The following is a 23,608-nucleotide window of genomic DNA, read 5'->3' on the forward strand; positions in this document are numbered from 1 at the left end:
AAGCTGACAGCCCCAGATGAACCAGGGGAGATTCAGTGTGGATATTAGGAAAAATTTCTTCCCAGAATAGTGGTGAGGTATTAGAAAGGCTGCCCCATGGAGTCACCATCAGAAATGTGGAGATGTGGCACTGAGGGGCATGGTTTAGTGGGCATGGTGGTGATGGGTTGATGGTTGGACAAGATGATCTTAGTGGTCTTTTCCAACTTAACTATTCTATGATCCTATAGTTTTCATCAGCAAACTATCATTATATTTTCCAAGACTGTTTTCCAAGAGTTTATCTGACAAAGTCAGCCAGCTATAGCAAGAATGAAACCATACAATTTTAAACTAAGTATCTTACTCTGTCCTACAGGCACAGTGCCACACAACCACAGGCAGTCAAGGCCACTCTGAGCCACATGCATGTTTCCCACAAGTTTCCCAACCAATCCCAGACTTAGGGGCAGGCATCAGCCCACTCCAAGTTACTCGCTTGCAGCATGCAGCCTCTCCCTGCCTCACCTGGAGGCTGCAGCTGAGCACTGGGCCCATGCAGGGTCTCATGGCTGTGTGCCATACAGTGACTCTAGTTATCCAGAGCCAAGGGATGGGCACAGGATGGGACACCAAACTGCAGGATGGTCTTCCCAAACAGAATGGATGAGTTCAGACACATTTTCAGTCAATAAATGTCAATCTTTTTGTATCTCCTTCTATTTTCCTCCTCTCCCTGTAGAAATGAGACGGCCCCAGAGGCCTCAGCCAGAAGATGGTTACACCCTGCCCACCAAGCCTGAGATAAGCATGTTGATCAGGACTGGAATTGCAGTAATACGCATTTATACAGGTATGCATATCCTTCGGAATGCATTCATATACACAAGAGGGCTGCTCTGAAAGTACTGCCTCCTCTTTTATTATGTCAGCCCACAACATCAGAGGCTCATGTTGGTGTTATGGCAGTAGAGGCTGAACCTTCCTGCCAATATTCTGTTAGGTGCTGTTGCTGTGTGACAGATGGCAGCAGAGGAACAATATGCCAAAATGGCATCTGACATGGAAGTAAGTATGAAACAAAGCCGTACTACTGAATTCCTCCATGAAGGAAAAATGGCACCTAGTGACATTCACTCATGCTTGCTGAACATTTATGGAGATCAAGCAGTGGATGTGAGCACAGTGGGGCGGTGGGTAGTGTATTTCAGCAGTGGCGACAGCAACAGCGGATCATCTCTGCTGGTGCAGATGTTTACAAGCATTTAAGCTCCTCTTCATTGCTTAGTGAAAATGCCTAGCTAATGGTGGTGGTTGCGTAAGATACAGTGTTCTGCAGCTGAGAATTTACTGTGCTCTTTGTTACAGTTTTAGTGGAAATAAATAGGAGGCACGACTTTTGGAGCAACCTCCATACACAGCAACACCCACCCACTCTCCAGCCATCCCATCGCACTCCCGCACGGCGCCACGCCGCGTTTCGAATCCGCAGCTCGGCTCCACGCCCCGCCCCACTCCTTCGTCTCGTGACCGACGCTGCGGCGAGATCAGCTGACCCGGCGGCTCACGTGACGAGGCGGTGGTGTGCGGGCAGCGCGCGGCTGCGGCGCGAGATGGAGCAGTGACGGGTGAGCGCCGCGCGGGGTGGCTGGGAAGGAGGCCGCGGCCGGGCCTGAGCGGGGTCGCCGCTGTCGTCTTCCTCTGGCCCCCGAAGCCACGGCCGGACCCGGCGGGGAGGACGAAGCCGGCCGGGCCCGCGGCCTGCCGGCCTACCGCCGGCGGTTGCGCTCGCGGCTCCCGCCCCCGGGGTCGGCCGCAGGCGCTGCGTACCCGGGCTTCGGAGCGGGCGGCATTGGGGCGGCCCCTGCCTGTACCGCTTCGCACCGAGGGATCGCGGCTCAGAGCCTTCCCTGCCGCCGCGGCTCCTGCCTGTGCTGCTTGGCGCTGAGGGCCGCGCGCCGGGCGTCGGCCGTGAGTTCTGGGAACGGGCGCAGAGAAGCGACGTGGTGGGGCTCGGGACTGCCGGCCGGCCTGAGCGCTGCTGAGGGAGGTTTGCGCTGAACGGGAAATACGGTGCCTTCACTTCCCCTCTTCTGCATCGTTCTTGAGAAACGCAGCGCGAATTCTGTTCTGACATGGCCTGTGTGTTCCCATAGTTGAGGTGTGCGTTCAGGGGCTTTGTTGCTGACGTTGGAGCCACTTTTCTTTGGAAATCCATTCCGAACAGAAATTAAGCAGTCTCAATTACAAGTAGCAACACGAGAAACATTAAAAATGCTGTATCTGGCTGATGTCAGCTACTGAAGCAGCTGGGGCTCAAAACTGATACTGTGGAAGAAAACTTAAGGGAAAAGGAGTACTTCAAGAGTATTTTAGAGATGAGCTGTGCTTATTTGGCAGGCACAGCACATGGCAGCGTGGTTATGTTACCTGGGCCTCTTTACAGTGGCGTGTGGAAGGCTTTATTACCCATCAGAGTCCTGCTGCAGGCATGGTTAGGTGAAGGCATCGAGGAATTCACAGAGTGCTGTGAATCTGAATTGAGAGAAGTGTGTTCTTGGGGATTTGTGGTATTATGGCCTTACAGGTGAGAGCTGCATTCTTTGTGAGCGTGAGGTCAGGTCAATATTACTGATGGTTACAGTGGTTACTGCAAGATGGGGTTACTTTATTTTCATGAACTTTTAAGATACCGACACTCCAGGTGATCGTTATGGAAGTAGGAATTTCATGACCTACTAGTATTATAAGAACTGCTGTCACCAGCTCAGTCCTGTGCAAACTAAGAGAGGGGAGATTTACTTTAGATGTTAGGCAGAAATTCTTTACTCAGAGGGAGATGAGACGCTGGCACAGCTGCCCAGAGAAGCTGTGGATGCCCCATGCCTGAAGGTGTTCAAGGTTAGGTTGGATGGGGCCCTGGGCAGCCTGAGTTGGGGACTGGCAACAGAAGGGAGCTGGAACAGGATGGACTTTAAGATCCCTTCCATCCCCAGACATTCTGTGATAAAGCTGAAACTCCAGAATCTGTTCTCAGAGCTTCCATTTAAGTCCAACTTCTGAAAGTTCATCGTGGTCTGTAGAGAAATTTTTGCTTAAATTTTCTTTCTTATGTTTCTGACTTAATGAGTTAAGACTTTTTTTTTTTTTTTTCCCAGCTGTATAGCAAACACTTCTTGCTAAGTTGGCCAGAAGATAGAGTGACACCTCAAAAAGTCTTTCATTTCTTGACAGGTAGTTTTATCGGTGCTCAGCAGAATTAGGACTGTGATTCCTACCTGCTTAGAATCACAGTGGCTGTAGTACTGAAATAACAGTGTTAAGAAGATTTGAAAGTTTGATTAAATGTGTTGGTGCATTGAATGGTCTAAGCTGATAGATTTGTGTGGTGGACAGTTCCATCTAGGAATGAGGTTATCTGTTTATAAATGTTGCTGCTTTTTATGAGTGTGCCTCAGAAATAATAGGAATAGCAAAAATAGCTGACAGTAATTAGGTGAGACAGTGCTATGACAGCTTGCACTCAGTGGTATGTCACAGAGCAGTGCCAGTCATGGAGGTACGAGTTGTAAGCCCAAGTTCTCATTGGCTCTTACTGCTGTTTCTCAGTTCTGTACTTGCTGGATTCTTGGCTTTCCTCTGGGATTGTTGTTCCAGAACATGAAAGCAGACAAGTTTGGTAAACTTTGACCGGAATGATCTCGAGGCTTCCAGTTTGCAGATTCCAACTGACCTAAAGAGAGAATAAATTCACTGCAGTGGTGGATCTCAAGGAAGGCTTTATGTATGTCTGTAAATATATATATAAAATATATATATATATATATATATACACCATTATTTGCAGTTCTAAGGAGTAAAATAGTAATTTACTTAAAATTAAAATAAAGCTGTCTACATTCTTGCATGCTCTGAACACTTGGTATTTCCTGCTTTATTCTCTGGTGCTCTTTAAGTGTAACAGCACTTCTCCTTTTTCCAGTTCTTGTTTGTTGTTCCCTAGTTCTGATTGCAAATTCCATTTTCCTTATGTTGAGCAAATATGGGAGCAAGCACTTAAAATTCTATGAAGCTTCTCTGCCTCGTGTCTATTTGGAAATATATCTGGCCCCGTAAAAAAGCCCCACTGTTCACACCAGTCTGTGTAACTGACTGGAATAGTGCCAAGCTGTCAGTCTTTCACCCACGTCAGATAATCCTCTGTTCTGCTGAGGTGACTGGGATGGGGAACGGGCTGTTAGAAGTGGAGCAGTGCTTCAGGAACAGCAGTCCTGCAGAGGAGAAGCATTATTACCCAGCTCTGTGGTCACTGGGAGCAATAGCTGCTGCACTTGCCACAGTTGTTCAACTCAGCAGTCAAGATCAATTCATTTTCCCTTCAGGTATTAAAGAATTATGAAGTGCTCTTGTTCTTGTTTTTTTAAGCAAGGGAAAAGATTTGCCAAAGTCTGTCAGGTGTTTTTAACTTTGTAGTAGATTTGTCTCGATTTGAAATTGAAATGGTTAATCTTTGAAAACCGTCTTTAAAAGGCCAAAAAACTAATTGAAGAGATCATTCTTTGCAGTGGATTGGTTAACATCCAGAAAAAAAATCGTCTAGATTTTTGACAGTGTTTTTCTTTTTCAGTCTCTAACACAATGAATGAGACAAACTCGTGGTGAACATGTAACTGTTTCCTTAGATGATGTGTTCTATGGAAACTTCAAACATTTTCCTTAAGATGTATTTATTTTTTAGTGGAAAGCTTGAGAACGCAGTGTTCCATTCTGTTTTTCTGAACAAAACCTTGGGCTTCTGTGTTACGGCTCTTCTGCCTTCTACAAGAGCTTTGCTGCTGCTGCCATCTGAACTGGTTCCTCTTATTTATCCAACATTCATTCCGAAGCCTCTTCAAGCCCTGGTGTAACCAACTCCCAACGAAAACCAATCTAACGATTAAACACTTGAGTGCACATGTAAGCTGCGGCGATGTCTCCTTGTGGGGTGAAGTTGACTGTAAACTTGGTGGTGTTTTTTATACGGTCAGTGTTCATTGAAGCATGAGGATAAGTGAAGTGCCGTGTATTCACTAAGTTTAGTGTGTGTTAGGGAAGATAATGCATCTAAGTGATCAAAATAAGAGAAACTCTTCTTCCATTCCAAAGCGCTGGTTGCAGACCCCCTGTGGAAGCCCGTTGGTACAGTTAGTGTTTCCCTAAACGATCCCTGTAAGATAATTTGTGTTTAGTACATGCACTCTCTGTGATATTAGTATGATCTTATTGAAGATCTGTGATGAGAGCAAGGGTACCAAGGGTAAACGAGCTCTCCTTCATGTTGAAATGAGTGTCTACATAATGGGGTAATATGTTCATAGGATCACAGAATGGTTTGGGCTGGAAGGGACCTTTAAGATCATTTAGTTCCACCCCCCTGCTATAGGCAGGGACACCTCCCATCAGACCAGGTTGCTCACAGCCCCATACAGTCTGGCCTTGAAAGCCTCCCAGGAAGGGACATCCACAGCCTCTCTTGGCAACCTGTTTCACCGCCCTCCCAGGAAAGAATTTCTTCGTAATATCTAGTCTAAATCTGCCCTCTTCCAGTTAAAGCCATTTCCCCTCATCCTGTTATTACACGCCTTTATACAGTCCCTCCCCAGCTTTCCCATCGACTCCCTTCATGGAAGGCAGCTATCAGATATCCTCAAAGCCTTCTCTTCTCTAGGCTGAGGTGCCCCAGCTCACTGGGTTACTGGGTCTATTTTCAGTTAGATTGCATGTGATCTTTTGTAGGAGTTGCAGGTGTTAATGTTGCAAACTCAGTCTTTAATGTGTGGGTTGGGCAGTTTAAAAAGACTGCAACTGTGCAAATGTGTAAGGCAGTGAAAGAATTTCTGTAAGACAGGAGAAGAATATGGAACCAGGTGAATAATGTCAGTAGAATCTCATCTGGTGGCTAGGGCTGCACTACAGTTACGTGGAACAAGAGGTTTTTCTTCAGGCAAAGCTTTAAATCGGAACTAATGGCAGATATTCTTTCCTTCCCAAACTCTCATTTTTTCCTGCCAGCATCTTGACTCTGTCTTGAGAAGCAGAAGCATCACGATAGAGACACAGAGATGACTGAGTTTTGGCTGATTTCAGCTCCTGGGGAAAAAACCTGTCAACAGACATGGGAGAAACTACATGCAGCAACCACAAAAAATAACAATCTCTCAACTAATTCCAAGTTCAATATTCCAGACCTGAAGGTAGGTAAGCTCCCTGTCACGTGCAGGAAGTACATTTGTTTCGTAGTGCGTTTGCTTTTTTTTCCTGAAACTGTAGGCGATGAATACTTGGAACCTTTATAGAAAAATAAACAGCTGATGTCTCTTGGAGTATGTGTGGATCCAAAAAATTGATTTATACAATCGATTATCTTTTTATCTGGAAGTCTAGGATGAAAATTCTTCACTCTGAGTTTTAAATGCTCAGCAAGCTGCTCTTTCAGAGAATACAGTTTTTTTCCAGGAAAAACAGTCTTGATCTCCTACTGCCAGCAGTTGGCCAGAGAAGAAAATTAACTTTGGAAATTAAGGTGCAAATGGAGACATGTGATTTGAGTGTTCAGATGAGAGTTTTCTTTGATTTTTATTTGTTTCACTTCTGAATTGTCTTTTCTGACTGAGAAGTGATGAAATGGGTTGATTTAAAACAAGGGAGATGATCAAGCAGCTGGTGTCTTTATGTTCTGAAGTAGCATTCTTCAGGTAGATTAGTGATTATGTGCAGCTGAGCTTTCCAGTGTGACCTGCCAGTATGTTACAGAGAAGAGGAAGAACGCTTTTTCAACTATTTCTACAAGAAGGAAAGAGGGTTGTTCCTCTAAAAGCATGTTTCTCTTGGTTAACTACTATTACCAGGGATGAGAAAGGGTAGGAAGACAGCATGTTAAAGAAAAAAGGTCTACCTGACAGCTGGATGCTTCTTGAACAAAAAGAATGGTAAGCTCAGTTTAACTTCTTAGAACTGTAAGATTAGCAAAAATGAAGGGCAAAAATGCCACCCCTGTCTATCTGTACACGAAATGGTTCGAGTGGGGTGATGCTTCATCCTGTCTCCACTAGGGAATGGACCCAGAGCACCCAGTGCTTTACTGCTTCTTTTAAGAGAATTTTCCATTTGCCAGGTTAACATTCACTTTTAGACCATCCCAAGTTATTTCAGAATATGAATTAGTAAAGGTGTGATGAGGGCCTTTGGCAAATGTCAGTCTTCTCCCCAGAGGAGGTGAGGTGCGTTGGTGGTGAGTCAGGATGACGTTCAGCTTGTAAGCTGCCAACAGTATTTAGAATTAATACTAAAAATTTATGTGGCCATTATGGCTGTTAACATTTGTTTTCATTTCTCCTCTTGCATTTCCTATGAACTAAAATTATTCAGATTCTGCCCCTTTTAAGAATATTCTTTATATACAGTGGGACATAATCTGGCTTCTGTGTATCTAGTAAAAGTATGCTAGGACTGACATCCTTTAGTGAATGCTTGTTATTGGAAGCAGTCTCCACTGAACAGCAGCTGTATTACTCAGGGACTTATTTGTGCTGTAAATGAGTAGTTAAGACATTAGCTTCCTTATTCTTGCTGTAGCTTAGAAGAAGGCGAGTCTGGGAAAGATGTTATGACGTTGCTTAAGTAGTTGTTCCCTTTTCTGCTTCAAGGCTGAAGAAAACAGGAATTGGGCTAAGATGAATAGTCAGATCTGTGAATGGAATAAAGATACTAGACTGAAAGATACTATCATCTTTGCTAGATGGAAGATTTGATTTCTGCATAATAACAGTCTAGCAAGAAACATAAGCGAGTAGCTGAAACTTTGGAGTTTGAGAGTCATCTTTTTGTAGATAGGTCCTATTTTTATTGAACAGAATGAATAAATGTGTCTGTGCTTGAAGCAATCCTAAGAAACTCTTATAACATGACCAACTCAAAACAAAATCTCTCTTCGGCTGTTAAACTTGAGCATTACAGGGTTTTTTGTATCTTAAACCTGTTTGAGGTTTGTGTAAGAACAAACTAAATCATGGAATACTTAACTACTGTGCTGTAATCTTCATGCTTAAATTGTACTGAGTCTGAAATAGTCATCCCTGACCCTAAAAAGTCTATCTATTGCTCTAGACTATTGTGTGAGGTTTGGGAAGAAAGTGTTCTCTTCTGGGGAGTGGAAGAAAGTAAAAGCTTGTAGACAATCTAAAAATATTTCATTACTCTGGGTACAGAAAGTCTTAGACTCTTGTTGGCCAGACTGCTGCAGAACTATTGAATCTTGTGCATGTTCAAAGTTCTGGTTGCTTCCGGCGCAGAGGTGCCCAATTACAGAAATTTCAGACTTGATCCAAAGTAGTAAATAAAATGCTGAAGCAAGAGACTTGTGGAAAATGCAGCCAATTCATAGTATAAAAGTTGGTTTAATATGCTTTGCAAGGCTAGAATGCTAAAACAGTGTGCCAGGCTACAGCGAGTTAGATCTAGTGCTGCTGAACTTTAGGGATATCTTAGGCATGCAAAAGAAAGTGTGACTTTCTTAAATTAACAAGTCTGAAATATTGGAGAGCTGTATTTTTTGTAGTTCTGCAAAGCTGCCTGTTGAGGAGATTTGGCTTTTACTGTCATCTGGTTTTCTTTGTAGGCTTGCATACAAGTGCTAACAAGTTGTGATCTTTCCTTCTAGGTTGGCACGCTGGATGTTTTGGTTGGTCTGTCAGATGAGCTGGCTAAGCTGGATGCATTTGTGGAGAGGTAACATTTTATTTTTACTAATGTGCAAAATATTAGAGCAGTTATGTTGACACTTTACCAATCCATAATGATGCATGGATTGTTTTCATCTTTTTTGTTTTAGTGTTGATCTTCTTAGCTTACTGAAATCTTAGCTTGTTGACTCCCCATAGAAGATGCTTTTTTTTCTAGTAACTTACTTGAGGGGGAGTGAAGAATCCAAACTTCTTATGGAATAATGGGACATGATGTACAGATGAAAGATGGTTCTCCCTGTAATAGTGCTGTGCATTGCCAGATCCTGGAGAACTGTTAAGAATTGAACCTGATGGCTGCAGGAAATGACAGTGCAATTGGGTAAAACATGTTCTTCTAGTATAATAGAATACTGTTTACAGGCTTCAGGAAGGTTCCTAACCCACAGAGGTGATTAAACAACATTAAGTCTTAAAACTGTCAATTTTGAAGAAATTAATGGTCCTTTGAAAGTGATTTTGAGCAAACAAAATTACATAGCCAGAATCTGTGGAGCCATCTTCTGTTTCAAGGAGAGAATTATTAAGTAGTTGTTTTTAAGTTATGTTAGATTACTCAGTTGTTGTCAGCATGGCACATGTGAGCAATAGTGAACATTGCTTTTCTAGTGGGGAAAGCAGGTCTTGTACCTCAGATCTCATGAGGCTTAGAGCTGGAATTTCTCTGTAGTTCTTCAGTTATCTTTGGTATCTTGTCTCAGTTGCCTTTAATTTTTTGTTAGTTATGGGCTTGTACCTCACAATCTATTTTGAGAGAGGAGTTAAGATTTTGAAATTACAGACTTGAAGGTTGGGGTGTAGCAGAAAGTAATGTCACCTTGTTCAGAACTGATGAATTGCAACACTAGAAAAGAATTTTTAAAGAATTCTGACGTGTATTGGAGATACTGAGCACAGTTTGTGTGGAAAGCTAATATGTAAAACAACTAACACTTCGCTTTTGATCCAATCTCTTAATTCTTTTCTCAGGCAATTTCAGATCAGCTCTATGAATGGAGTTAATCAAAATGGCAATTTTTTTCCCTCTTATTTATAGCTTAATCTTTCATTTTTCAGTGTTGTAAAGAAGGTGGCGCAGTATATGGCAGATGTTTTAGAAGACAGTAAGGATAAAGTTCAGGAGAATCTTCTGGCTAATGGAGGTAAAGTGTTAACAGTAACATGCATTGTAAAAGGAGTGGGAGGGAAGGAGGTGATCCAGATATGTTCTGCTGCTTCTCTTTGATGGTCTGAAAGCCTAGTTTAGGCACGGAAGTAAGTTTTCCTATGAGTCATTTGCCATGGAAGAAATGATAGGATCCAAAATGGCAAGTAATTATAGATCTGCATATGAAATATTCACATTCCAAGGCCCTTTGATCCTTTGGGGCTGTCATCACTAGTCTCTGAAGGAACGTAAAGGTTGCTGATCATTGTAAACAATATTGTCTGTCTTAAAGTCCTCCTTTATCGCTTCAGTTGACTTGGTCACATACATAACAAGGTTCCAGTGGGATATGGCCAAATATCCAATAAAGCAATCATTGAAGAATATTTCAGAAATTATTGCAAAGGTAAGATCGTTTGTTTTATAAAGCTTAATTGACCTTGTGTTATTTTATGCACAATGTGATGTTCAGAGCTTGTTTCTAGTTTGCCAGCTTCATTCATCTTTGAGAGTAGTAGCAAGCCTGTAATAGCAAGACAGGGACAGGAACTGGAGACTGTGCTCACTGAAGGCCACAAGCTGTCCCTCTCTGCTGTTTTTATTTCCTAAGACCATGAATTTAACAAATAGCTAGCAAATTATTTCACTTGCTATCTAATTTTTTGCTGTACTAGCTTTACACTTGTCTGATGTTATCGAATGTTGTGAACTCTTAACATTGAAATCACAGCATTTATTTACCTTCTGGAAGCCACAGTGCCCAGCTGTGAGGTGAAAACTAAGCCTTCAATGTAAGAAAAGCTCATCTCATTGTTGTGGTTGTTTTCTTTCTTTCTCTTCATGCTGGTAAAGTGTTCATAATGTTGCAGATTTCATTTATACTTGTTGTGAGCATGGATAATAAGATCTTGAGTACCAAGTTACTGCATTAGAATGGTGAAAGAGTTTTCTGTGAGCTATTCTTGCTTTAAATATCTTCTGAGTTTTTCCAGTTTCTTTTCTGTGTTTTGTGATCTTCAAACAGCTCTGGAGATATTTGCATTGGTAAGATATGTAACCAAGAATAAAAGTGCAGCAGCTGCTCTGGATACCTTTGAGAGAGTCTTTGGTGTTGGATATGTGGATGCAAGAACTGGGAGGAGTTGCATGTCAGTTCTGGCAGGCTGATGCTTTGCACTAACTGCAGATTCCTTTTGCAAGTTTCTTTCCTGAAACTATTTAAAATTTTTGCAGACACTATAAAGTCTTAGTTACATTCTTACTCATCATTATTAACACTTTAACTTTGATACATTCTTTGACGCTGTTGCTGTGTCCTGAATTTGCACCTGAAATTATGTTCAGTAATGTAATGATTCCTGGAAAACATCTGCGGTGTGATGTTATGTGGTGGGAATAAGGACTGAATTATGACTTTAAGATTTACATATTAAAATATCCCACGCATTTAAAATGTGATACTATCTAAGAACCTGAGTGCTTGCTTCTTCACAAGGAGCTGAAAGTGTTTCATTTTCATACCTTACTGCAGGTACTTGAGAGAGCAAGTATGAAGTTTAACTTGGGAGAAGAGAAACTTGTTTTTTGTAGCAGTTAAGTTGGTTGAGAAAGCCACAAAGAACTTGAAGGGATGATACTGTTTGTTGAAATATTTTCAAGGATTCAGTGCATGTTTTCCTGTGTCCTAGAGCTTGCTAGATAAATTATCTGCTTGCAACAAAGCTGGGCTCCAGAAGCTGGACTTTAAATAAGCACCTCACTGAGTTGTTACAGTGAATGCAGAGGAAAACATCTGCTCATTTGCTGGAGTCCAGCCTGAAATTGGCATCTTTAGGTTGCTTGTTCTCTGAGTGATTTTCTGTACCTCTCTCCTTGATAAACTGTTATAGCAGCACCATGAGTCTACCTCTCTTGTTTGTAAGGGTGTTCGTGAACTTTCTGGTTCTTTACTGAGAGAGTGGTGAGGTGCTGGAACAAGCTGCCCAAGAGTTGTGGATGCCCCCGTCCCAAGGCCAGGTTGGATGGGGCCTTGGGCAGCCTGGTCTAGTATTAAGTGGGGAGGTTGGTGGCCCTGCCTGTGAAGGGGGGGTTGGAGCTTCTTCATCCTTGAGGTCCCTTCCAACCCTGGCCATTCTGTGATTCTATGAATTCTTACAGCGAGACAAAGTTTGAAATGTGGCTGTTGCCAGTGTTACACTCCAGTGTATTTTCAAGAGTCCCGCTGTGACGTTGAGGTGTGCAGCTCTGTGTTTTCTGGTAGTTCAGAAGGAGGCAATGCTGATTCTTTTTTATGGTGAACTCCAGTCAGTACAAGTTTTCTTTTAAAAGGCTACTGACTTTACAACTGAGAGTGGTTAAAGGATCGACAACTGGAAAGTAATGAATGGAACTGCTTGATAAAGAAGTTTGGTATCAGCTGTTTTTGATTTGTCATTAAGCAATGTGCTTTCAACAGTTGTTGAAAGTTTTGATTGTTGAAAAGCGAAAGGGGGAGGCTGCCAGTCTGGGAAGATATCCAAATGCACCTGCTTCATGCTTCATAGTATCTGATGCTTTTTCCCTAATGCGGGCTTCTAGCTGTGAACATGTTAGTGCTGTTTCTTGTGGTATAAAAAAGTTGTCATGAAGAGATGTGCTTTGTAATGGCTGCCAGAATGTTCCTCACACATCGTTAAAAGTGTCATCAGTCAAAGGATCTAAGTAGCTGTAAAGACTGATACGTTTAAAGCACAAGCTCTCTTATTTCAGAGTATTTTGTCTAAAGCATTGCTGTATATCTGCAGAGGTGCGACCTGTTCACCTGTTGTTGAATGAAACTGCCAGGGTGTTGATGCTTTGACGGCTTCTTCCTGGTACAGACGAGTGAACCTGTGTTACCATAAACGAGGTTGCTATGTAACAAAGTGACATACTTTTAAGAGGTCTGTTTTGTAGAAATGAAGTTTGAGTCCCCAAGTTGAAGTGCTGTTTGTAGTATGCCGAAGTGCTGTATGCAGGCAGATGTTTTGTCAGCAGTCTGGGTGCAAATAAAAGGAGAGGCTCTCAGCTTTGTGCTCAGATGCATGCCCCTAGCACTTCTCATACGCTTGTTCCTATGTACTGTGGAGGAGGGAGGAGGCAGTGGTGTGAAGCCAAAGCAGTACTGCTCCGAGTTCTTACAGTTAGCCAACTGTTCACTAAGTGAACTTGAAATACTTTACTGCGTAGGGTAGGTGCTGATTGAAGTATGACTGCATGCTTACAAACTACTTACTGCTTAATTTGTTTTGTTCTTCAACTTGCTGCCAAATTACCCAGCTGGGCCAGTAGTACTTGCTTAGACAAATGTTTGAAGTAAATTGGGTTTGTCTGAAATACTGTTTATCTGTCTACCTTGAAGCTGGACCTGGGCAGCTTCAGGCATTCCAAAGTATATAAGCTCTTATTAAATGAAGAAAATATCTGTAAAACAGACTTCCCTTTATGTCTGTAAGCCAATGCCAATATGTAAAATTGCAGCATAGAAGTTCATGAAGGGAAGTGATGATAGGATGCGTTGTATATTCCTTTGAAAAATATGGAAAATGGGAAATAAATGATTGGGGGAAAGTGGGGTAACATTTAAAGCTGCAAATAGTAATGGCCACTGGGAGTCAGGTATGCAAAATATTTTGTTGATGCTCTGTCTTTGCAAATGAACAATGCTGTCCTTCTCAAAGAGAAGCACAAGTGAGAACATGCACTGAGCAGATGTAGTCTCTTAAGTGGTAGGTGATGTGAAGCAGTAATGCTTTGTGTCACTTAATTCTTGCTTTCCTACACATAAGACTGTACTGTTGTTCATGTTATTAAAACTCTAGTGGGAGAAAAGTGTAAGAATAGAGGAAGCAGAGGAAGGAAATGATGTTCAGCGTTTGCCAGTAAATTTGTGTTACACTGTGAAGGTGATCTTAAATGCTGTCTGCTGAGCTTGAGGGTGGCAACACAGTAAGTAGTGGAGTACTGATCAGCTGGGAGCAGTACCATGTCCAGTTGACACTACTAATCCAGAAGAGGATGTGTAATTCTTACTGTTGGCTCATTTTCTTTTATAGATGTTATAACCTAAAATATCCTGGGTTTCAGGTGAAGCTTGTGAAGCTCTAGAGAAATAAGCATTTTATCTTGTGTGTTTTTTTCATCGAGCTCTTTCTGGCAGATGAAGGATCTATGTTTTGAAATTAAGAAACTGTTATTTAAAAAATCAGTTCCTGAGTCACTTTTTTTACTTAATCTTAAAGGGAGTAAACCAGATTGACAATGATCTTAAAGCAAGAGCCTCGGCATACAATAATCTAAAAGGGAACCTTCAGAATTTGGAAAGAAAGAATGCGTAAGTCATATCTGTTGTTTGTTGCTGATGTGTGAAGAGGTTGTGTTTATAAGCTTAATGTGTTTTTGAGGCGTTTGTCAATCTTGAACAATGGCTGTCATAGAACCAGTATTTATTACCAGCTGACTTGCTGGTAACAGCTCACTTGTGATTGGCAAGTGCTTGTGAAATATCCAAAAAGCATGTGTAAATTGCTGATGCCTTTGGGAGAAGTTTGCTGTTAAAGTGGTGTGTTACACTGCTGTATTGATGTCTAGCTGAACAAGGAAGACTTTCCCCTTACTCCAGTTCTTGCTGTAAGCATCTCAATGTCAGTGGGTTTCTTCCATCAAAATTAACAAGCAGAGGGACAGGTGTTGCATAAATGCAAGAATGCAATAAAAAGAGCTGCATGCTGCTCTCCGGTACATGTGATTATTCCAATACAGTCAAGATACAGTAGTTCTAAGAATGGTGGATTAATTTGACTTAGCACTGCCATTATTGTTAATGACTGTTTTATGATTGAGCTATAAATGCTTCTTGAGCCATAGTAATTTGTCAGCTAAGTCTCATAATGTCTGTGTAGGTTCTTATTCCTTAGTGAACAGGGCAATATGCCACTGCTTTAAATCTTCACTGAGGTTATGAGTGTAGGTCTGCAGCAGCTTAGTTGTAACTCTGAAGCCCCATATAGCAAATTTCATAGAGAATTGATGGTTCTTGTGGTTATAAATTCCTCTTTAAAAGAGAATTTGGCTTCCTACGTCTGTGCGGTGTTTGGAATATAGAAATGCCGTACAGCAGTGGAGCTACTGATTTAAACAAAAAACTTTCAGTGACTTTAGACAGTGAGCTACAATGTTCATATAGAAACTTTTGCTTTGTCTGCTAATAATGATTGCTTAAGTGAAATATTTTTGGAAAATGTGTGTATTACCAGACACCAGAAACTATTGTGAATACCAGCTCGGTTTTCAAACATGCATTTACTGTGGTTGTCTTTATTTCTGTACAGGGGAAGCTTGCTAACCAGAAGTCTTGCTGATATTGTAAAGAAAGAGGACTTTGTACTTGATTCAGAATATTTGGTCACATTATTAGTGATTGTACCAAAGTAAGTTTGTTTAACTTAGAACTGCTCTGAGAAGAGCAGAAGAGAATAATAAACTTTAATCAAGCAACAGATCCCATAGCTATATAGCACTGTAAGAGAGGATGCCTGGAATTGCTTTGTATCTTCCTGGATCTACTTATGAAAACAATTGGATGCCTGTAGCAGATGAGCCCACATGCATACATTCCACTGTTCATAGGAATGCTGGGTTCTCATGATTTTATTTTAAGAAACTGCAGATTATCCCTTTGCTTCTTATCTGACGTTAGCTATGGCTATTCATGCTGTGGAAGATATCCTTATGAAATAATTACAGAGTAAAAACATAAGTTCTTTTCTGTGAGATGGCTTAATGATTGAATTATCCAGATTAGCTCTACGCTGGCTTTCACCACGTAATGAACCAAGTAAACCCTTTGCAACTTTACTCTGTGCTCTTTCAGATTGGTAGGACATTGCTTTTGTACTTAGTACACAAACAGGATTGCATTGGTAAAAACTTATGTAATGTCTAAGGTTTTCTGGGAACAGGTGGTTCCTAATCCAAAATGACAATAGATCTGAAATAAGAAAAAAAATTATCCAAGGCAAAGTGGTAATACATATATCTTTAAAACTTGTGAAACGAGAAAATAGCTGTGCTCTGGGCAGCCAGTTCTTTTGTCTTTGCAGTGCTAGACTGTCTTCCTGGAGCTGGGAACAAGGAGAGTTTCTAACTTGTAAATACAGCATGTAGGGCTGTTCATCACATGAGCTAGTAGTCTCTCACTTGTGAAACTCCAATGGCAAAACAGGTCCAGTGGTTTTGCAGAGAACTGACAATTGGTTTACCTTGTCGGTTATTTTTCTTTTACCTTTGACTTGTTTGTGGTGTTACAAGGATGTGATCTCTTCACCACTAGCTACAGAAGGGCAGAGATTTCCAAATTCTCCAGAGTATTTTAGGCTGTTGCAGTGCTCTGGTGAACCCATTTGTAATTGCAGAAGGAGGATTCCCTTTAACTCAGAAGAGCGTAGTTGTGTACAAAGTCTGATAAACCTTGACAGTTAAGTCCATTTGATCCTCTGAGATTTATGCTGAAGGATGATTGATTTCATTGTTCCTTGATTTTAAAACAATCACATGCTTGTCAACTTATACAAAAACTGAAAGTAAAATATTTCTCACTTTTTTCGGTGTAGCTTATTTAGCAATAATTGTAAGAATTGTAAGGGGGAAACTGTTGTGTATTTCTGACAGCCTACAGCTGGGTTGGAAGATGTAATGATTAAATTTGTTTTCAAAGACTTTTTCAATTTGGATTTTTTCTAGAATAATAATGATAACCTGTGTATTTTCTAGGGTAAATTATAATGACTGGGTTAAGCAATATGAAACGTTAGCAGAGATGGTTGTTCCACGTTCCAGCAAGTAAGTTCTCAATGCAAAATCTCATGTGTTTGTATTTTACATGGTGATCTTTATCTGTAGTGACTCTGGTTAGTCTAAAACTTGTCAAAATGTCTAGCTACACAGCTTGATCTGAGTAAATCAGGCTTGACTGTGTTGTGGTTGAAGAAAAAGTTTTAAAAATCTGTCTCCCTTTAGGGTTGATGAGCTACCAAACTCCTCACTTATGTGGGAAGGGTGAGTTAATCTAGTTCAGGTCAGGCATATTTTGATACACTTTGAAAACTGCTAAAAAAAGTCAAGAGCCAGAGATGTAGACTTTGGTCCTCTGTGCATAGTAACAAGTCACTTCTCATGTGTTAGCGAGGGTCCCCGTTGCCAGACTGTTGTGCATAATGGAAAAAACTAAGGCCAGGATTGGGTTAATGCTGTTAAGCAACTTTCACAAACTTATTACCATGTCAAAAATACAGTCAAATTATAGGAGAAAGCATTGCTGTGTTAATTTGAACTGACTGATTGGGGTTTTGATCAGGCAGATCTGATATTACCAGCTCTGTGCCAGGTTTCATGTTTGGGTTAGATCAGTGTCAGCCTAGTAGGAGATCTGCTGATGATTCTAAATTAATTACTGGGAAGCTATCACCTAGAGATGTATTGAGAAGAGGTTAAATCATTATATAATGCCTGTAGTACAGCACTACAAGCAGTACAGCACTGAAGAACGGTTTCCTCAAACATTTTTCTCAAAGTGAACTCTCAAAAAAAGCATTATTATATTGATCTGGACAGACTGGAGAGTTGATAGAATCCTTAGAGTTGGAAGGGACCTTTAAAGGTCATCTGCAGTGAACAGGGACCTACAGCTAGGTAATGTTGCTAAGAGCCTGGTCCAGACTGGTCTTGAAAGTCTCCAGGGATGTGGCATCCACATCTCTGGGCAACCTGTTCTCAGGCCTCACCATCCTCACTGTAGAAGATTTTTTTCCTTATTTCCAACATGAATCTCCCCTCTTTAAGCTTGAAGCCATTTCCCCTTGTTCTGTCGCCACAGATCCTTGTGGCAGTGGTCCTATCACCCAGCCTCCTTCTTTCCTGTAGCTCCCCTTTAGATACTGAAGTGCTGCTGTCAGCTCAACTTGGAGTCTTCTCTGGGATGAACAGCCCCAGCTCTCTCAGCCTGCCCTTGTAGGAGATGTGTTCCATCCCTTGGATCATTTTTGTAACCCTCCTCTGGATGCACACTCCTGTACTGAGGGCTCCACATCTGGATGCAGTACTCCAGCTGAGGTCTCAGCAGTGCAGAGTAGAGAGGCAGGATCACCTCCCTCAACCTGCTAGCCGTGCTGCTTTGGATGCCATCCAGGATATGGTTGACTTTCTGGGCTGCAGGGGCACACAGTTTCCTCGTGTCCAGCTTTCCATCCATCAGTACCCCCCAGGTCCTTTGCAGCAGGGAGAAACCTGATGAGGTTGAATAAGAACAAGTGTAGAGTCTTGCACCTGGGAAAGAACAACTGTACGCATCAATACAGGTTATGGGCTGACCTGCTGGAGAGGAGCTCTTTTGAAAAGGACCTGATTGTTCTCGTTGACAACAGGTTGACCATGAGGCCGCCGTGTGCCTCTGTGGCCAAGAATGTCAATGGTACCTAGGGGCACATTAAAAGGAGCATGGCTAGCAGGTCAAGAGAGGTGATCCTCCCCTTCCACTCTGCCCTGGTGAGGCCACGTTTAGACTACCTGTGTCTAGTTCTGCTTTCCCTAGTTCAAAAAAGACAAGAGATGTTCTAAGAGGAGTCCAGCAGAGGGCCACAAAGATGACAGAGGACCTGGAGCATCTCCCATGTAAAGAAAGGCAGAGTAACCTGGGTCTGTTCAGCCTGGGGAAAAGAAGACTGAGAGAGGATCTGGTAAATGTTTATAAATGTCTGAAGAGAGGTGGGAGATGAACGGATGAGGCCAGGCTCTTCTCAGTGGTACGTGTTAGTAGGACAAGGAGCAGTGATGTAAAACTTGAACATAAGAAGTTCCATACAAACATATAGAAGAACTTCTTTATGGTAAGAGTGTCGGAACAGGCTGCCTGGAGAGGTTGTGGAGTCTTATTCTATGGAGATATTCAAGACCCATCTGGATACCTGCCTGTGTGACCTGTTGTAGGGGTACCTGCTGTAGCATTGGACTCGATGATCTCTTGAGGTCCCTTCCAACCTCTGTGATTCTGTGGAAGCATAAAATAGTAAATCTAGGCATCTTCTTTAAAAAACACTTATTAACACCAGCTTCCTTATTCCCTTTTTCTTTAGAACGTATGTTTAAGAATTCTGTAGTCTAAACTTTTCAGTATTAAGTCAAATCTACTTCTTTTTAGAGTAAAATGATTTTAATTTGAACCAATCCCTAGACGTATGAAGTGCTTCTGTGTGGTAAAGTGTCACTCTTTATAAAGGAAATAATTAATAATGGTTGCTAAAGCTCTTGTTACTTTCTGTAGAGGGTGTTTAATTTGGGAACTCATCCCATGTGACTATTTACAATTATGTTCCGGTCTAAGTAGCCACGAAGTACAAGTTAAGCCACTGTATTTCAGGTCTTTAATGACTTGAACCTTAATTCTAACTTCATTTTTCTGTAGTGTGCTCTTTGAGGATCAGGACAGTTACCTTTGTAACGTCACCTTGTTCAGGAAGGCAGTGGACGACTTCAAGCATAAAGCCAGAGAATACAAGTGAGTCTTATTTTTATGTGTTCTCTTGTGCTTTGAAGCATCTCTGGATAGCTACTTCTGATTGTATTCACTTCCAAATGCAGATTTCTGGTCCGTGACTTCCAGTATAACGAAGAAGAGATGAAAGCTGATAAAGAAGAAATGAACAGACTGTCAACCGACAAGAAGAAACAGTTTGTAAGTCTGTGCAGGCTAGTCATTGCAGAAACCTAAGATGTCTAGGACTTGTTATTGCTACATAGCGATTTCATGAGCTTGTGATTCTGAGAGCATTGCAGGGATGACACATCAGGTCAGCCTGCCACCTGGTTAATCTTTTCAGGGATAACGGTGCTGAACCAAGTGTTGGTATTGCAGCTAAAAATATGTGAAATCTGCAAGTGGGCAAACATTTGAATGGAATAATCAGATATTAAAATGGCCTTTTATACAGTTAGACCATAACAAGTGGGATGATGTACTGAAGAGATAACCAAGCCTTGTTAAATGTATCTTTGCTTTGTGCAAAATCACCCTTGAGCCATTATGTCAATAGCAAACTCTACCTTTAATTCATCAGTCACACTACAAATATTGAGTATCTGCTGAAGTGTCCTTAGTAGTCTGAAACTTCCTGAGGATTTTTTTCTCTTTTACAGGGGCCTCTGGTGCGATGGCTGAAAGTTAATTTCAGTGAAGCTTTCATTGCTTGGATTCATGTGAAAGCACTCCGAGTTTTTGTTGAATCTGTTCTAAGGTAATGAGACAGGCCTGAACAGAACATTCTAGGAAGAAAAGCACATCTAGCTTGGCTTCACTTGCTTGAGTTTTGTTAATGCCACTCTTCCACAAAGGAGGAAACAGTGGAGTAGGGCAGCAAGAACAACTGTTGGCGTAGCTCTTGTTGCCAGATGTGGAACATCTGAGGTAGATAACTTCATCTCATTCCTTCAGTGCTTTAGGGGAGTTGTCTGTCCATTGTAGCAAGACATTTCTGTTGTATTTTTTAGCTTGCTTAATTGAGCTGCTTGTAAAAAGAGCTTACTATAGCTTGTGTTTAAGTGACTAGTGTGGATAGTTCAGAATAAAAAGTTTTGAGGCTTTGAGTAGCAGTACAGTTTGACATCTTGAAATGTGTGCTAGTACACAGTAGTTTTCTTGTTCAGTATTTTAACTGTAAGATTTCTCTTTGTTTTTCTTCATACCATCCAGAAGCATAGCTAATGAGTTGACATTGCTGTAGTAGTTCAAACAGACCTGGGTTTTTTTCAGAGCAGAAAGAACTCAGTCAGAAAACCAAAAGGTGTTTTGAAGTTAGTTTTGCTAAGACTTGTTGTCAAGGATGCCTTCAGAAAAGGCCTTGCAACCTTGCAAACCTGCAATCTGATTTGTTTTTCGTAGTGCTGCAGGCTTGTTTTGAAGGCAATCTGAAAGTAAAGAAGGCAGTTTGACTTAGTTTGAATATTGGCAGATATTTCTGCACATCTAGAAAGGTGGCTGGAATAGAAACTGGACGCTCCACCTAGTGGTGTAAAGGTAGTCTTGCTAGTAAATTCATGGAAGTGTTCAAAGCTTCAGGTAATGTTTTGAGAATTTTGTAAAGCACGTGGATTTTAAAAGGTGTTTTGTTATTTTAAGCTTGAAGAAGGAAGTTCTGCTTCATGTGTTACTGTGTGCGGTGCAAACAGTGATTGTGCAGAAATAGAAATGAGTGGACTTTCCTCATCAGCAGGAGGATTCTTTCTCAATATCAAATACATTTCATAGAAGAGAGCTTATTTCATCTCTTGTTTGCTTAACTTCTGTAGGTATGGTTTGCCGGTGAACTTCCAAGCAATGCTGCTTCAGCCTAATAAGAAAACAATGAAGAAACTGAGGGAGGTTTTGTATGACTTATATAAACATCTCGACAGCAGTGCAGCAGCTATCATTGATGTAAGTGCTTTTGTAATTGCTTCTCTTAGGTTTATTGTGATTAAGAAAAAAAAAAAGTTTTCTAGCTTCTTAAAAAGCTGCATCTCTTCATTTTTATTTTTTTCTATGGTACAAAAAACTGTCTCCATATAAAAATGCAGCTTCTGTCTTACACTTTTGCGAAGGAGATAGTATGTAAAGTTGCAAGCAATGTGTTTTAAGAGCTGTCTGGTGTAGTTCTGTTTCACTTCTTACTGCATTCTTTCTTGCTACCAATGGAAGGATGTCTTGCAGAATGGATACTTATTCACATCCTCAAAGAATCAAAGGGAGTTTTGATCTGAAATTAGGCTTAGAAACTTGAATGCATTTCCTATCTTGTTTTTGACCCTTTAAGAAATATTTAAATTATCCATTGCCTCAGGTAACAGTGGTCTTAAAATAATGAAGTGAAGTTTTCTTTAGTTGCTAATTTGTATTTTTGAGCTCATGTCATTGTTCTTCTCTGCTAACGAAATATAAATTGTGCAGATGGAGTCATCTGTTCCACTTTCATGTCTTATATTCATGTTTAAAACTGGTTTGTTGGGAGACTTATTGAACTACTTCAATTTTATATTGAAAAGCAGTGCTTTTCATAGTTAAAAATTGAGTAAAAATTATCACATAGTGAGTTCAATTACAAAGGAAATCTTTTAGTTATATTTAATGTTTTTTCCAAAATATTTTGAGACATTTTGGTGGAGAAGGAAATGTGGGATGATTAAAGTGAGAGGTGCTAAGCTTCGTGTAGCTTCTTGGATCAGTACCTTGTAACATTATTTGTGTGAGCTGGCTGAGTTTAGGAGTAGTAGAACATAATTGGAGTCCTTTCCCTTCCTTTTGGTGGCAGTGTGTTTACTAACGAAACGGGTGTGAATTATTGATGCAAAGTTGATGTTAAGGTTTTGGTTCATTTTCTCAAAGTCATAACTTGTTTGTTACCTAATTTCCCATTTTCAAGTGAATGTTTAAGCTTGAAGTCTTGACTGATTGCCTTCTCAAACATCTGAATGTTTATATCAATTTCTGAGTAGGAGCCCAAGTTGTACGAGTCTAACCAGCTTCAAAACTTATTTGCAGGCAACTATGGATATTCCAGGCTTAAACCTCAGTCAGCAGGAGTATTACCCGTATGTGTACTACAAGATCGATTGCAATTTACTGGAATTCAAGTAAAAATTCCCTAACGTGACAATCCTGTGTTGGTGTGAACAAACAGAAGTGAGGTTGAAGTAATACCTTTAACACTCTACTAACCATATGCTTGCTTCTTATGTTAGGTGAATTTTAAGCGCAGTGGTCCATCTATAGACATTTTCTTTTTAAAGGAAAGTGTAGTAACCTGCTTTTAAATAAACGTCTGTAAATGTATATTGAGAGAATTGAAGTATTTATAAACAGAGTGCTTTATTTAAGGGAAAGGTCATTCCTCTTTCATACGTGATCTGTGTTAATTCCATTCCCCACTGTTTATTAAAAAAAATTGTTTACAGAAGAATAGTGTAAATGTTTATGGCCATTTTGTTTGTTTGATTTAGTAGATACACGTGTTAACATTGTTGAACTGTGATGTAAAGTATGTAAGATTGGTATGAAATTGTGCTTTCTGAATGTTGTAAAATTACAATTGAAGCACTGTAAGCACACAGGAAAAAATAAACATATGTGTGCAAATGTGTCACTTTGTTGTGCAACATCTAATTGCAGTTGGCTGTGTCTGAACCGAAACGATGTGTTATGGCTTAAATCCAGTGCTGCATCCTGCCTGCATTGGCACAAAAATGCCATTGGCTGAAACACAAATACTGTTAAGAGTTGTAGGTATTTCTTTCACTGGGCAAAAATACGCAAGTGTGGTGACTGCTCACCAGACCTGTGTATGAATGTTTGTCTTATTTATATCTTCGTGACTCTCAGGATTTGAGATGATTCTTCCACAAGTGAAGGTAAGGTGGGATGCTAACAACCAATACTAATATGTTGGGTTTTTTTCCCAAATAATTCTGCATTCACAGAATCATAGAGTGGCCTGGGTTGAAAAGGACCACAAAGATCATCTGGTTTCAACCCCCTGCTGTGTGCAGGGTCACCAACCACCAGACCAGGCTGCCCAGAGCCACATCCAGCCTGGCCTTGAATGCCTCCAGGGATGGGGCATCCACACCCTCCTTGGGCAACCTGTTCCAGTGTGTCACCACC

General features: G+C 41.0%; 1 protein-coding gene across 1 annotated transcript; it reads left to right on the top strand.

The window, feature by feature from the left end:
• The first annotated feature begins 1,520 nt into the window (after positions 1 to 1,520).
• Positions 1,521 to 23,087, top strand: ATP6V1C1 (ATPase H+ transporting V1 subunit C1). The gene is made up of 13 exons (XM_042869166.1): positions 1,521 to 1,607; positions 6,031 to 6,212; positions 8,678 to 8,745; positions 9,816 to 9,901; positions 10,218 to 10,312; positions 14,166 to 14,257; positions 15,255 to 15,353; positions 16,696 to 16,764; positions 19,382 to 19,474; positions 19,558 to 19,651; positions 20,113 to 20,210; positions 21,262 to 21,388; positions 22,490 to 23,087. The coding sequence occupies exons 2-13, from the start codon at positions 6,081 to 6,083 to the stop codon at positions 22,583 to 22,585; spliced, it is 1,149 nt and encodes a 382-aa protein (XP_042725100.1). The 5' UTR covers positions 1,521 to 1,607; positions 6,031 to 6,080; the 3' UTR covers positions 22,586 to 23,087.
• Positions 23,088 to 23,608: the final 521 nt, after the last annotated feature.

The sequence above is a fragment of the Lagopus leucura genome, unplaced genomic scaffold, assembly GCF_019238085.1.
Source record: "Lagopus leucura isolate 7727_CA_CO unplaced genomic scaffold, USGS_WTPT01 Super-Scaffold_100002, whole genome shotgun sequence".
Classification (NCBI taxonomy): Eukaryota; Metazoa; Chordata; class Aves; order Galliformes; family Phasianidae; genus Lagopus; species Lagopus leucura.

Coding starts and splice junctions, on each gene's coding strand:
- ATP6V1C1 (XM_042869166.1), top strand. CDS start 6,081: ATGACTGAGTTTTGGCTGATTTCAGCTCCTGGGGAAAAAACCTGTCAA. Junction 8,746..9,815: donor CTGGATGCATTTGTGGAGAG/GTAACATTTTAT, acceptor TTCATTTTTCAG/TGTTGTAAAGAAGGTGGCGC. Junction 16,765..19,381: donor GTTGTTCCACGTTCCAGCAA/GTAAGTTCTCAA, acceptor ATTTTTCTGTAG/TGTGCTCTTTGAGGATCAGG.